Raw genomic sequence first — 14,720 nt, forward strand, 5'->3', positions numbered from 1 at the left:
TCTCTCGGTTGTAGACTTGTAGTATGTACTTCACTGAGCAGAGAATATGAGGTATTGAGGTTCCCTGCATCACGCCAGCCGTCGTACTTCAATGTACTTGAAAGCTACGCAGAGCCGCCACCAACGCTATGAAAATCGGGTTAATTCGCAACCAACAAAAGGTTCTTCGTCCTGCACCTTTAGGTCGCAAAAGTTGACACCTGACATAGGAACCCTTCCGCCATAATATGTTAGTAGATATAGATTGCGACTTGGGCATATCAGTGTGTAAAGCTTCCCCGCCCCTACCGAGAGGGGGATGGGCAGAGGCTTCGGCAGTCTGTAACCACCCATAGATTGCCAACAGGAAAATGGACTTTGTGGACTTAAGCTTCGTGTAAAAATGGATGTAAACTGTGCAGTCAGGCCAGTTTGCGATCCGCATGCCGTCTCTTTCACCGTAGCTCATCTGCGACCTCCTCTAACACTTGCGCAGGGTCAAGCTCGCTATCTTAACCGCCCCATCACCCTCCTCGTACCTTCCTCTCTACGCCTCAATCGTTCTTCATTGGTATACGCTCAGCATGCTATTGCCCCCTTGCGTGTTGTTCAGCAGGCCTTCCTGCAGGTGCCCCCTTCATGGACCTCCTCTCTTATCGCCAATGCGACTATCTTTACCCTCGGTTTCCCCATCCTCCAAGTTGGACTCACCCCTCCTGGCATTGCTGCTGCTTTCCTCTTGGGCACGTCGACATGGCGAGCTTTCGGTGCAACTGCCTTCCTCCTTGTTGTAGCCTACTTTATTCTGGTGAGGCCTCCCATCTTTCTCTAGTTCTGATAAACAATGCATGCAGTCCCGCGCTTGGAAGTCTCGATCATGCACGATCATTTTCGAAGTTCTCTTTCTACTTTTTGTCATGAACTCCAGTCTTGCTGTAGACTGATCAATGTGTAAGTCTGACAAAAGTACGACTACGGATATGGCTGTCTGTCTGCTCTTTTTTGTGATGAATGCAAAGGCATTCCACACGATTGCGTGCTATGCTTTGGCCTCTTACGTTTAGCCTCCTCTATACTTCTTTCGAGGGACATGTCAAGCTGATTGCATTTTGTTCCAGCTGCTAGGGCCCTTGCAACAATGCAACAACAGATGGTGAATGAATTGTAGATGAATGGTTTTTCTCTAATGCTATGTGGCTCTTAGTCTGATCTTGGTTGTGAATGAAGTAGATTTTAAGAGCACTCGTTGTTGAGAAATGAGGAGCTTTAATCAGAAAACCCTGCAAGAATCCTTGTCAGTGTTTAATGTGGTTGGTGTTTATTAGAAGCTTTCCTAACTGGCATGCAAGTCGTGAAGGATAGTGCTTGTTTGATGTGCATTGGCTACATTTCAAGGTACAGATCAGTTTGTTTCGTTCTCATAGATGGTGCTATACTTTTTTGGCTATTCCAGCTTTCAGTAGTCTTTCTGATTTTATCATTAGTACTAGGCAAAACTTCCTTGTTAAGTTGGCTCGAAGGCCTCCATAGAATCTTTGAAGATAAGAACCAGTCATTTTGATTGGTTATTTTTGTTTATATAATTGCAGCACCCGTAACAATCATTTTGATTCTCTGTTGTTTTTGTTTATATAATTGCAGGGGACAGCAGCCACAAAGGTCAAGATCCAACAGAAAGAGAAAGAGGGGATCGCTGAGAAGAGGAGTGGGAAGAGAGGACCATCAAGTGTTTGGGGTTCTGGATTTGCTGGAATGGTATGTGCAGCGGCTGCTATCATTGATTTAGGAGGAGCTGGGTTTTTCCAGCTTTGGCAGCTTGGTTTCGTAGCAAGTTTTGCAACCAAACTTAGTGATACGGTGTCAAGTGAAATTGGAAAAGCTTATGGAAGGAGCACGTATGTTCTCAAAACATTGACTGAACTAAATTTTAGCTTTACAAGCTCATGTTTCTGCCCTCTATAAGCAACAAGCAAGGGACTTGCAGCATATATAAATTACTGAACATTGTCAGCTAGGTCACTTAGTAAATTGGTTTTGTGTTTCTTCTTGGATTTGTGCTAATATTTTGAGAACGACTTCAGGTCTTATCTCTCTATTTGTATGTAAGTTTCCCTTTCTCTATGCAGGTATTTAGTAACGACATTTAAGCGGGTACAGAGGGGAACAGAAGGAGCCGTTAGTTTGGAAGGAACTTTTGCTGGTTTGGTCGCATCTGTTTCCTTTTGTTTGCTCGCTTATCAAGTTCATCAGGTTTGCATTCTTTTCGCCTGTTTTCAGAAATATTTTCATTTTTCTGTTTCTATAAGTTTTACAAGCACCATTTTGACCTTTTATGTAGATGCATTTTTGGATATATTGTGTATGTCCATACATGGTGACGTCTGCTCCAAAGGACTAATTACTTACTTGCACACGTACCACAACTTCAAACTTGTGTTAAGAGTGTTTCTTTCATGCTCAAGGGGCACAGCTCTACCTCAAATGATAGACCTAATTTTCCCTGAGAGAGAAGAGTCCCTTGAGTTCTAGTCTTTATGGGTGACACATGCTTTGGGAGCTTGGTGGACACTGATGGCTGTTGCACGCTCTTATTTGCCATTGTTGAGAGGATTGTCTATCCTGGTGCCCTGCAAGGAGTGCTTTTAGTAGTGGCTTATTTTTCTGCTTGTTGCTGACGTGGATAATAAATATTGTCGGGGATTGGGCTTGTCAATATTCCTTCATCATTCTTTTTGGCCCCCAGATCCTTGGACTTGTCGTGCACCCAGGATCTGAGAGAGGGTGTCTCCTTGAGTTCTAGCCTTTATGGCTGACATGCTTCCGGAGCTTAGCTGACCCTCATGGCTCTTGTGTGCTCTTATTTGCCATGGTGGAGAGGATTGTCTATCCAGGTGCCCCTGCAAGGAGTACATTTAGTAGTGGCTTATTTGCTGCTTGTTGCTGACGTGGAAACTATTGTTGGAGATTGGGCTCGTCATATTTCTTCATCATTCTTTGTGGTCTCCATATCCTTGGACTTGTTGTGTGCCCAGGATCCGAGACAAGGTGTTAGCGAGTTTTCAGGGTCATCTCATGGGTTTTCCACATAGATCTAGGGGGAGAGGGCTTCTTTGTGGGTGTGCCGGCCTTTGTGAGGTTTCTCTTGTGTGTAAAGCTTGGGCAGTGTTTTTGGTCTGGCCCGTTTATGACGGTCGCCTTATTTTATGGCAGGGACTCTTCTTATCCCTAGTTTAGGTCATGAACATGAGTTGCAGAAGAGGGTTTATCAGTTGCAAGGGAGGACTCGTCATCAAGATTTGCAAACATAGGCAAATCTGGGGATAACTTGGAGGACTTGGTAGCCAAAGCTTTCGGAAGGGACATGCTCATTGAAGATGGCATTGTGGCTAACCACAATCTTCTATTGCTTTGCATCATAGGGACGATAGGACTAGGAAAGAGAGTTGTAGCCAGTAAAGATTATTGGTGGGAATTTGGAATCAAGCTTCCTCTTCTGCTTCTATGGAACATGGACATAAACATCGCTCCCCTAAATCCGAAAATGGGAGATGTCAGGCTTTCTACCAAAGTCCGCCTCAAATGGAGTCTGTGGAGGGAGCAAAGTTGTAGGGAAACGGTTGAGGATGTAAATAGCTGTGGCAACAGCCTCTATCCGTTACGTCCTCAGACGTTAGGATGGGCAGGAACCTGCAGTCAACAGACTAGCCTCTACCACAAGGGCCAGTAGGGCTTGTGTCCCATACGACCAAGCCCACACCAATACAGGTGTGCTGGTAGAGCTGCCAAGGGCTTAGAGTCGCACTTAATAAGTTGGTGGGATACTAGGAAATTAACTCCATAGAGGCACAATGACAAGGTGGGGTCACCCAGAGAAAATCACCCGAGAACTGTTCTACATTGCATTTTTGGATGTGGTCCCAGTGGTGAAAGATGGTCAGATAACAAGTGAGAGTCCAATGGAAGCATCTCTTGAAATTTAGGGAACTGCTATTTTGGGCCATGAAATTTGTTCGCGTCATTAGCTCCGGAATGACAAGAGGAACATGTCATTACTCTGCTGCTAAGTCAACTAAGCAACCGCTAGAGATACTTTTAGGCCAGAAGCTCCAAAGCGAGGAATTAATGCACGAGTGCCACTTGGTACATTTTTGGGCATTTTCCAACTTAAGAGAGAGAAGCATTAAAACAAAATGTGGGTTGCATTTTTCAGCGGTATCGCAGGTACAGGTGAATTCGGAGAGATTTCACGCGAGAAATCTCGTTCAATTCAAAGGGCAAGTAGCCCTACAAGTGCGGGAGCTCGATGACTTGCTATGGAAGTGACCAGCTCGCGAAACGGAGCCCAAAACAGGGAAATACAGCCTGCTGTGTATTTTTGCAGGTTTAGGGTTTTGGCCCTAAACGGTCCCTCATACACCCAGGAGGTCCGGGGACGCGAGGGGACCGTTGTGCGGGTGATCTGGCGCATTTTTAGGGCAGAAAACAGAGAATTCAGCGTGCTGCAGATTCTCGCCAGGTTTTGCAAAGTGTCCGTATGCGTCATTAAAGTCATCTATTGCGTGGGGATACTATCTGTGAAGCGTCCTAGTACAGTTATGTTGCCGAAATCGGGCCAGAACAGGTCATTTTCAGCCCGGATTATGCGGGATAGCTTTTTGGAAATCACATGTTTTTTTCCCTCTTTGAATACAGTAAAGAAATACCGAAAGGGGCGCCAGTCTTTGGGGCCAACAGGTGTCGGCGTCTGCTTGGTAGCGCTCTAGCTTCCAAGCCGTGTGTGTTTGAAGTATCAATTCCCGTTACAGGTTTCTATTTGCAAAGTTTCTGTGTGTCCTAAAGTCTAAAGTAAAGTTTCGGGTGAAAGCCTACGTCTACCGCCCTACGGGCCCGTTTCAATGAAACCTGTACAAATGCCACCTCCCTGGCCCCATATATATATGAGTGGCCAAGGGAGGTCGAGTAGTATGGATGATGCCCCACGACCCAGTATGGAAACACGAGTGGGTGTCCATAATAAGTGGGCGGCCACCCCAAACCTAGGCGTCCGGACAAAGGCGCAGTCTATACATGGGCCCAGAGACATACAAGCCGTACAAGTATGCCGTAGACCCATGGTAGACCCATGTGAAGGAGCAAAGTGGTGTAAATTTAACACTAGTTGCCAAGGGCTTCTCACAGAAACCTGGTGGGGAATAAGACGAGACCTTTGCACCGACCGTAAGGATGGCGACCATTCGGATAGCTTTTGCCCTTGCTGCCTTTTTCGGGTGGTTGGTTTTTCAGATGGATGTTGTTTCGACATTTCTCAAGGGTGACTTAGAGGAGGTGTATGTGAAGCAACCTCCAAGGTTCGAGGATCCATACTTCAGAGACATGGTTTGTAGGTTGGCTCTCTATGGCCTGAAGCAAGCCCCTTGAGCGTGGTACCAAAAGATAGACTCTTTCTTCCTACGAACTCCTTTCGACGTTCTTCTGCAAACCCAAATTTATACATTTACCGTGAGGGAGGACTGGTGACACTTGTTATCCTCTATGTGGACGATCTTGTGATTACAGGTAGCCATGTTGAGCACATCCACAATACTATGGAGACCTTGGCTAAGGAGTTTGAGGTGACAGATCTTAGCTTGCTTCACTACTTTCTTGGATTGGAGATATGGCAGACAAAGGAGGGACAACTTCTCTCTCAGGAGCGCTATATCCAAGAGTAGTTAGAAGCATTTGGTATGCCTTAGTGCAAATCTATCTCAACCCCTATGGATCCCAATCAGAGGTTGTCACAATTTGACCCCCCAAATATAGCAAATGCTACATAGTATTGGAAATTAGTCTGTTCTCTCATTTGGGTTCTCAACACCCGGTTTTATGTCAATTTCCCGGTGGGTCTTCTCAATTCTTTCATGCAGAAACCCAAGTCACATTTGGAGCAGGCTCTTCGGACTCTGCAGTTACCCGGAATGGGAACGGGAATGGGAGGGTCCGGAACGGAACGGGATTGGGGAGGAGGAGGGGGGGGCGGAACGGGAACGGGATCAAGACAGGAACGGTCAACTAAAGGGAGGCTTGAATTACCTCCATTCAGCTTAGTCTCAAATAAACTCCTAAACAACCCCAAAACTGCCCCCAAATCTATCATATATATATACCTAGATGAATCCAGGATAAGCCCAGATTCACCCTTGAACGAAAGTGAAAATCTATCCCCTAACCTGCCCTCAAACTACACCAAATGTGTTCCTTAAACAGCCCCAAATCTGCCCCCAAAAGCCCACTTTTTTGCCCCCAAATGCCTACTTTCGCCGTTCCGCCTCATGTTTTGTTAGGTGCAGTGGAATGAATGTTGTATTTTCTCAAGATTAGTGATCTTTATTGCTCAAGGTTCCTTTTAGTTCTTAGGGAAAGAGAGAGCTTTCTGTCTTGTGGAGAGTGCTATGATCACGAACAAAGTGAGTGGATTGTTCGTGCAAGTGAATGAGACTGAGAGAAGGAGAGAGAAGAGACACGACACCGAGAGGTTGTAAAACCCTCCTCCGCAAGGCCCCACTCTCGTCGGCGAGAGTGGTCTACTTTGATTGCACAAAGGTGTACAATGCGTATGCAATGGACTATGCAACTTGGTCTATGCCGACAACGACAACGACAACGACGACGACGACAACGACAATGACGACGACGATGGCTGAAATCTGAGATCTTCTAATCGCTGAATTTCGGGACTGTTTCGGTGGCTGAAAATGACTGTTTTGGCTGTGTTTTCTTGGCTGAAAAATGAGGTTTCTTAGGGCTGAAAACTGATGGTCTTTACGGGCTGAATTTGCTACACTTTAGGTGAATAATGTCGGTCTTAATTTGCTGCTGAAATCCAAAAACGCCAAGGGCTGAAATTGGTCCTTCTGTCGCTGGGGTTCTGCAAATGCAAAAACGCTAGGCTGATCTGCTGTGTCGTGATGACGCCGGGGCTGATCTGCTGTGCACAATTCGCCAAGGCTGATCTGATGCAAAAACGCTAGGTCTTCTATGGAGAAAACGTGAGAGTAGTCGCGGGGGTTGGTCTTGCTGAGAAGTTGCCTGTTGAGCAAGGTGCTCCTGCTGCCTCTTCTGCCATTTAGTGCTAACTTGGGTTTGCTTATATAGAAACTTAGCAAAATTGCCTAACTACTTTTGTAGGAAAGTCACTTAAAAATAACAAGTGAAAATCCCAATAAATAGGAAAATAGGCTAAATGCATTGGAAAATTCCCCTAACTGATGCTAATGGATTCTGATGGGAATTCCGATGATCATGCTGTGTGCAACTGGAGGATATGCATCTATGCTAAGTGACTGGGCATGCACGGCCTACGAATAGACTCACAAAAGTGCCAGATCAGTGCTAATCTAAACTTGACTTGACTGACTGGAACCCTGCTATGGTGTAGCTTGTCCACGAACACATAGGGTTGGGATGTGTCACGTGACATCCCCTCCTTTTCAAAGTGAGGTACTGGTACCGAACTGTATGGCGTCAAGGGAGACCGCCAACAGCATCCGGAATCCTGGAAGGGACTCTTCGCCGGCCCACTCTGATGTGTGGGTCGTGCGGTACTTGAACTTCAGAAAGGTCTACAATGCTTGCTTCTTTGGGCTGCGTCGAAAGCGACTCAAAGTCTTCTGAATCTCCTTTCTTGCTTCAACTTCGTCTAGAGTCCTCCTCCTTTCTTTTTCAAGAATCTCCATGGCTGAAAATTCCTAAAACCACTTCCAACACAAAACCATAAACATACCCATTCCATGTAAAGTGAAGGAAAAAGTCTTGTCTTCTCTAAAGACTGTGTATGCAAAGTAGATGAACATAGAGACGGAGTGACAACCCGTTCATCAAACACATGCAAATAATGAGATCGAATCTTTTCCATTTGATCAAAATCAATCAACTGTGGCAAATCACAATGGAAATGCCCATGCTTGGTGCTCATACTATCATGTGCTCTTTCGGAAACTGTGTCATGCCACGGAAGAAACATGGAATGTGACTTCTTGACATACAAACTTTTCAACTTTTCATGAACAATCCACATACATTCGTGCTCATCCATGAGAGAAACGTGCTCAACATACAATATGTCATGCCTAGGAAAAGGGATCACATAACGATGCTGACTAAAATACAGGAAACCTTCACGAATGAAACACTCGAACAATGCGTGCATATCAATCATGCGAACACATAGTACTTCCTGTGATGGTTCTTTGGACCAAGGCTCGAGAGCCAAGATCGGTTCGTCCTGAATGATCGAATCGTCTTGTGGGGGTTCTTTGGACCTCGACTCGAAAGCCAAGATCGGATCTTCGTGATTGATCGAATCTACAACGAGGTTAGCTTCGCTAGGAAAAGCATCCACTAACACATCACCCTTGTGAACAATCACATCATCTTTATGCAGATTATCATGCTTGTGAGAAATCACATCTTGATCATGCAAATCATCATGCTTGTCATTGGCATCCAAATCATCATGCTTAGCAATATCATTCAAATCATCATGCTTATCTTTGTCATCCAAATCATTGTGCTTATCATTGTCAATCAAAACATCATGCAAGTCATTGTCAATCAAATCATCATCATGCTTCACACAATCGTGCAAATCCTGTGTGTCATGCTTTGGAGAAGAAGAGACTGAGATAGTCTCCTTTCCGTGATTCTGTGCAAAGTACGCCTGTACTTGAGAAAAAAGTCGCAAGAACTCTTTGTTTTGTCGGTCGCTATGTTCTTGTAGTGCTTTGGTCTCACGCGCTATGGCTGTCATTCTGTCTTGGTACTTATGCTCGATGGCTGCCATATCTTCTTCGTAGGCTTTTCTTTTTGCTTCTCTTTCTTGTTCCAACTCCTCCATAGGAGTTAGTGAAATCTTTGTCGTAGATGGTGAAGGGTCGGAAAAACCTCCTGGTGTGGAAAATTCTTCTTCGCCTCTCTCATGCTCATCACCTCCAAGTGAAGTATCCATTCCGCTTCGAGTGATGACCATGGTTCTTGTGGGTTCTTGGGTTCTTAAGTTCACGAGGAACCTGGGTTCTTGGGGGTCTTGGGTGCTTAAGTTCACGAGGAACTTGGGTTCTTGAGGTTCTTGAGGTCCTTGATTCGTGAGAATCTAGGGTTCTTGAGGTGTTCTTTCGCTTGCAAATCGCGTTGAAGAAGGATCTTCTCTTCACCCGAGTTCTACCCTTTTCTGCGGGCGCACCCCTTGGCGGCCTTGCGCTCACACCAAGGTTGCTTTTTCCCACCTCACGTCGATTGGCCGGCCGCTAAGTGCACGGTCCGCTCTCAATGAGTGAAAAGAGACACAAGGGGAGGCTGGACAAGCCCTTCTTTTTTGGGATTCCCGTCACTCTTCAACAAAACACGATTAGGAATCGCCGCGCCCAAGTAAACTTGGGTTCGTGCGACCGCAACAAGCAAAAAAAATTCTTGTGGTTCTTTCCTTGAGTAATGCAGAACACTTCCAAAGCTCTGATACCAATGTAAGGTGGAGCGGAATGAATTTTGTGTTTTCTCAAGATTAGTGATCTTTATTGCTCAAGGTTCCTTTTAGTTCTTAGGGAAAGAGAGAGCTTTCCCTCTTGTGGAGAGTGCTATGATCACGAACAAAGTGAGTGGATTGTTCGTGCAAGTGAATGAGACTGAGAGAAGGAGAGAGAAGACATACGACACCGAGAGGTTGTAAATTAGTCCTTCCGTCGCCGGGGTTTTGCAAATGCAAAAACGCTAGGCTGATCTGCTGTGTCGTGATGACACTGGGGCTGATCTGCTGTGCACAAATCGCCAAGGCTGATCTGATGCAAAAACGCTAGGTCTTCTGTGGAGAAAACGCGAGAGTAGTCGCGGGGGTTGGTCTTGCTGAGAAGTTGCCTGTTGAGCAAGGTGCTTCTGCTGCCTCTTCTGCCATTTAGTGCTAACTTGGGTTTTCTTATATAGAAACTTAGCAAAATTGCCTACCTACTTTTGTAGGAAAGTCATTTAAAAATAATAAGTGAAAATCCCAATAAATAGGAAAATAGGCTAAATGCATTGGAAAATTCCCCTAATTGATGCTAATGGATTCTGATGGGAATTCCGATGATCATGCTGTGTGCAACCGGAGGATATGCATCTATGCTAAGTGACTGGGCATGCATGGTCTACGAATAGACTCACAAAAGTGCCAGATCAGTGCTAATCTAAACTTGACTTAACTGACGGGAACCCTGCTATGGTGTAGCTTGTCCACGGACACATAGGGTTGGGATGTGTCACGTGACATGTTTCGCCTCGTTCCTCCCATTCCGGAACACCGTTCCGGTTACACCCCATTCCGGAACGACGTTCCGTTCCCAACTCCGTTTAGGGACGGGACTCGTCCGGAACGCCGTTTTGGAACGTTTGGGCTGTGTTCCCCCCATTCCCTGTTACACTGATTTAAAGGCGACCGAGTCATTAGGCATTCACTATGCGGCTGGAGGTACAGACTCCAAGATCATTCTACGAGGATGGAGTGAGTTAGATTGGGGTGGAGATCCAAATTGACAACCGTCGACTACAGGTTGCACCTTTTCTTTTGGCTCAGCAAGAGTTTCATGGAGCAGCAAGAAAAACCCTATAGTTGCTTTATCTTCCATAGAGGCAAAGTACACGGCTGTTTTACATGCGAGTCAGTGTGGTTACGGGGGCTACTTTCAGAGATGGAATTTCCTCAGCGGACGACCATCATGTACTCTAACAACCATAGTTGCATAGCCCTTGCAAGGAATCCGATGTTTCATGCCCAGACCAAGCATATAGAGATACAATACCATTTTGCTGGTGAGAAGACCACGGATGGCCCTATCCAACAAGAGTACATCTCAACTTCAGAAAGCCCTGTTGATATCTTCACCAACCCTCTTTCACGAGCGACATTATCCTCTCATGCTAGTTCCCTTGGACTTGTTTCCCGTCAGGAGTTGAGAGGGGTTCAGATTCTTGTTCAATGGTGGCTCCAGTATCTTCGAGGAGCAGTTTAGGGAGTGAGGGCAGTTTTGTGGCTGTGCCCGGCCGTATTTGGGGTAGAATAGTGTAGTCTAAGAATTTGAGTGGCATCGATAACAAGTAGAGAGTCTATTGATGCCTGCAAAACACATAAAGGAGTAATGAACATTTGTCATTTTTTGTATGGATGCAAGTGAGGATCTCTCTCTCTCTTGCTTTTTTGGATGCATGGATGTTCAAAAGCAGATCAAAGATCAACTATAGATAAACAACTTGTTTTGTGCTTAATTCATCACTCTTGTACTAAATCTGAAGAACTATTTAAAAGTTTAGTACAAAACCACTTTATTGTTAGTTGTCTTTTGTAAGAGGGTTTTTGTTCAGTTGTGGGTATTTCAGTTAACATTTTGTAAGAGGGTTTTTGTTCAGTTGTGGGTATTTCAGTTAACATCAAATAAGGATACACACACATACTTTTTTTTTAAAAATCTCTCTCTCTCTCTCTCTCTCTCTCTCTCTCTCTCACACACACACACACACACACACACACACACATACACACACACACACACACACACACACACACAAAATTCTCTTCTTCTTCTCTCTCTCTCTCTCTCTCTCTCTCTCTCTCTCTCTCTCTCTCTCTCTCTCTCTGTTTCAGACGGTTTGCTTGTTACATAGATTACAGAGTATGGATAGGGACCACATTGCCTATCGAGCACTACAGGCATCACAGTCTATGGCACTGGCGGGAGATGCCTCTTCTTGGTATGCACAGACCAGCGAGTGGTTCACTAGACATGGGCTTGATATAGATCGACTACCACCCCTCCAGTATGACATCCATGCACCTACTTATACTCTCACTCATCAAGAGAGGAATAGGATCATCAGGCAGGAGATTTCGCATATTTACATTGAGAGGACATGGATCAGCCCCAGGCTGCCACTACCGACAAAAATGCTCCACTACCATGAGCATTTTCTCCAGATATCAGATCAGGGCTTCATAGACACCCCTCAATATATGCAGCAGTACATGCCACATCACCTACGGGTAGCCATCGGCCAGCTCCGAGTCTCATCACACCAGCTTGAGATTGAGCGGGGTAGAGCCAGAGGCATACCACGAGAGAACCGGACTTGCCCAGTGTGTCAGACAGAGGTGGAGACTGAGGAGCACTTCATGCTACAATGCCCAGCTTACTCAGAGCTTAGACAGAGATTTGGGATTGAGGGCACTCTCCAGACATGCATGAGGAGGAGAGACCAGACTCATGTGGGCCATTTCATCACAGGAGCACTCCACATACGTGAGGAGTCTACACGACCACGACCACATGACACTGGAGGTGTTCAGCAGACGATCACTCAGTTTTTCCAGAGAATGACTTCAGGGGATCCCACACCGTTGACGACGACTGGGCTGACACTCGAGCAAGCAGAGGCACAACGAGCACGACGCCGACCCCGGGAGTCAGGATACCGACGGCCCCGTCTATACCAGCAAGATATACTGAGGATCCGTACACTTCATGAGTAGCAGCTGGAGAGGGCCCGCTCCACCACACATTGGAGCACCCACTTACATCGGGTTTTTCAGCCCCTCCCCCCCATGTACCACTTTTTATACCCATCACCCATTACACACTACTAGCCAGCTCTGATACGGGTACGCCCTCACACTTTTACTTTCACTCAGCACGAGGTAGTCATTTTCTGCTGTGACAGAGCTACATCCACAGCCATATATTCATATGGTCAGTATCTGCGGTGCCAGAGCCATATATACCCATACCACCACACATTACCATCATACCACCACACTGCACATCCCAGTTCTAGATTAGCTTTCATTTCAGTATTTTCTTTTCCAGACACCCGGACTACCACTAGATGTACATTGATTTGTCTCATAGGCCGACTTCGGCCTTTAGAAGACGTAAATAAAGCTTTCTTTCTTTTCTTCTCTCTCTCTCTCTCTCTCTCTCTCTCTCTCTCTCTCTTCCCGCCTTTTTTTCCGACTACATTGCAAGAACACATTCATTGACCGATACAATTCTAGTTTTTTTTGGATACTACTTGTTACGTTATTGACTCGCACTTAATGACCAGGTCTCTGCTCGTGGTGCCGTAATGTGTGTTGTAGCCTCTCAGCTGGCCAATCTACTTGAAAGCTATGCTGGTGCAACTCTACAAGACAAGGAAGGGTTTGAATGGGTATATTTCTATCCTCTTGATGTCTTATTAAAGAACATACAACTCTTAACAGGCAAGAAATTTGAAGCGGGCTAATTTGTCTCTCTCAAGAAGAAAACTTGTGTATTGAAGCTCTTAAATCATGGATAATCAATGGTAGTGTGATTCGAAGTTGGAACCATACTCGTATGAAAAATGATATCATACTTGGCCAAAACTTGGCAAGCAAAATTTAAGCTAATCGGGTTTTTACGGGCATTAATGACGCTCGAAACTCGTAGTGGTTTCAAGACTGGAGTAAGGTGCAAAAAGTTCCATACTTTACGTTGCTATTTTACTTAGCATATATAATTGTTTGTATTTTTTTAGGTCACATATGTTTCAACTTCAGGAGCTGAAAGATACTCTAATCATACTTCCATGCCTGTATGCGCTTGCCGAATGGAAATGTATGGAGAAAACTATTCCTAGTGTGAGAATGTATTTGAATATTCCATGTGAGCATTTACGGAGGGGAAGGAAGAAGCAAAAGATTCATCAGCTATATTAATCGTAGTGGGATGAGTATAAATTATTTCTTACAAGAAAAGTATTTAGATTCCCTAGTGCCTCTACAAAACGATGTTAAGCATAATTTTATTTGTGTTTCATGACAGTAGTTTTTTTTTGTTTGGTTTGTCTTTGCAGTTAAACAATGATTTGATCAACGTCCTCAACATATCTTCGGGAGCTATTCTAGCCATGATGTTTCAAATGCTGCAAATATTTTGACCATTGCGAAAACATGTGTACCAAGCCATGGGTTAATTTTTCTGAAGAAAGCTGCAGCAAGAGCTTTTAATTAAATAACATTTACTGGTTCCCAACCCTCGGGACGCTTTTGTTATCTCGTCGATGGGAATATGCATGTTCATCTGCCTGATTCTGTGCCCCTTTTGTTGCATCACATGTAATTACTTTGAGGTCTTCAATACTACTGTTCTTTCTCTTGACTTTCCAAGTATCTGCTTGTGCATTTTCTGAACTCTCAGGATCTCTGCATATGCTCTTCATCGACTGATCCATAAGAAAATCCTTCTCAACTCTTCTGAAGTGATTTTTTTGAGATGAAAAGGGCGAATCTTGGTTCGGTTAATGTGTTTCTTAATTTCTTGGCATTGTGAAACAAAATTCCGGATAATCCTGGCATTACTCAACCAAAGAGACCCCCCCCTGCCAGCGTGGTGCTGCCTGTTTATTGAGGTCAAACAAAAGGATGCAACAATGATAGATACAACTTTGATAGGCATATTGATTTATGATGACAATGGTGAGAAAATGTTTAGTAAAGTTTTTTTTTCTTTTTTGGGGGTAGAAAATGTGGCAAAATAGGCTGCCTTGATTTTAGGGCTTCAGTGGTGCAGTGGCACAAATTTGGATATTAAGGGAATGCTCTTCTGCTTTCTAGAAGATGGCTTTCTGACTGAGATGGAGTTTTCTTTGTTTTCCCACTTCCATCTTTTCACACCTTAAAAGCAAGTGTCCATTGGACTCATACAAGCGGGTATCTCATGGAT

At 44.8% G+C, this 14,720-nt stretch overlaps 1 protein-coding gene across 3 annotated transcripts; it reads left to right on the plus strand.

Moving 5' to 3' along the window:
- The first annotated feature begins 283 nt into the window (after positions 1-283).
- LOC147423228 (protein VTE6, chloroplastic-like) lies at positions 284-14,159 on the plus strand. 3 transcript variants are annotated; one of them, XM_086501004.1, is made up of 5 exons: positions 285-787; positions 1,621-1,874; positions 2,106-2,229; positions 13,081-13,185; positions 13,852-14,159. In XM_086501004.1, the coding sequence occupies exons 1-5, from the start codon at positions 383-385 to the stop codon at positions 13,933-13,935; spliced, it is 972 nt and encodes a 323-aa protein (XP_086357130.1). In that variant the 5' UTR covers positions 285-382; the 3' UTR covers positions 13,936-14,159. The 3 variants fall into 3 exon arrangements, with proteins under 3 accessions (XP_086357132.1, XP_086357130.1, XP_086357131.1); XM_086501006.1 differs by lacking the exons at positions 13,081-13,185; positions 13,852-14,159 and adding an exon at positions 11,647-11,784 and having other exon boundaries at positions 284-787; XM_086501005.1 differs by lacking the exons at positions 285-787; positions 1,621-1,874; positions 13,081-13,185; positions 13,852-14,159 and adding an exon at positions 11,647-13,056 and having other exon boundaries at positions 2,102-2,229.
- The last annotated feature ends 561 nt before the right edge of the window (positions 14,160-14,720 follow it).

This window comes from Adiantum capillus-veneris, chromosome 26, assembly GCF_014529385.1.
Source record: "Adiantum capillus-veneris isolate H3 chromosome 26, ASM1452938v2, whole genome shotgun sequence".
Taxonomy (NCBI): Eukaryota; Viridiplantae; Streptophyta; class Polypodiopsida; order Polypodiales; family Pteridaceae; genus Adiantum; species Adiantum capillus-veneris.

Excerpts from the sequence above, each read along its gene's own strand:
- LOC147423228 (XM_086501004.1), top strand. The coding sequence starts at position 383 with ATGGATGTAAACTGTGCAGTCAGGCCAGTTTGCGATCCGCATGCCGTC. Across the intron at positions 788-1,620 it reads TTGTAGCCTACTTTATTCTG|GGGACAGCAGCCACAAAGGT; the intron begins GTGAGGCCTCCC and ends ATATAATTGCAG. Across the intron at positions 13,186-13,851 it reads ACAAGGAAGGGTTTGAATGG|TTAAACAATGATTTGATCAA; the intron begins GTATATTTCTAT and ends TTGTCTTTGCAG.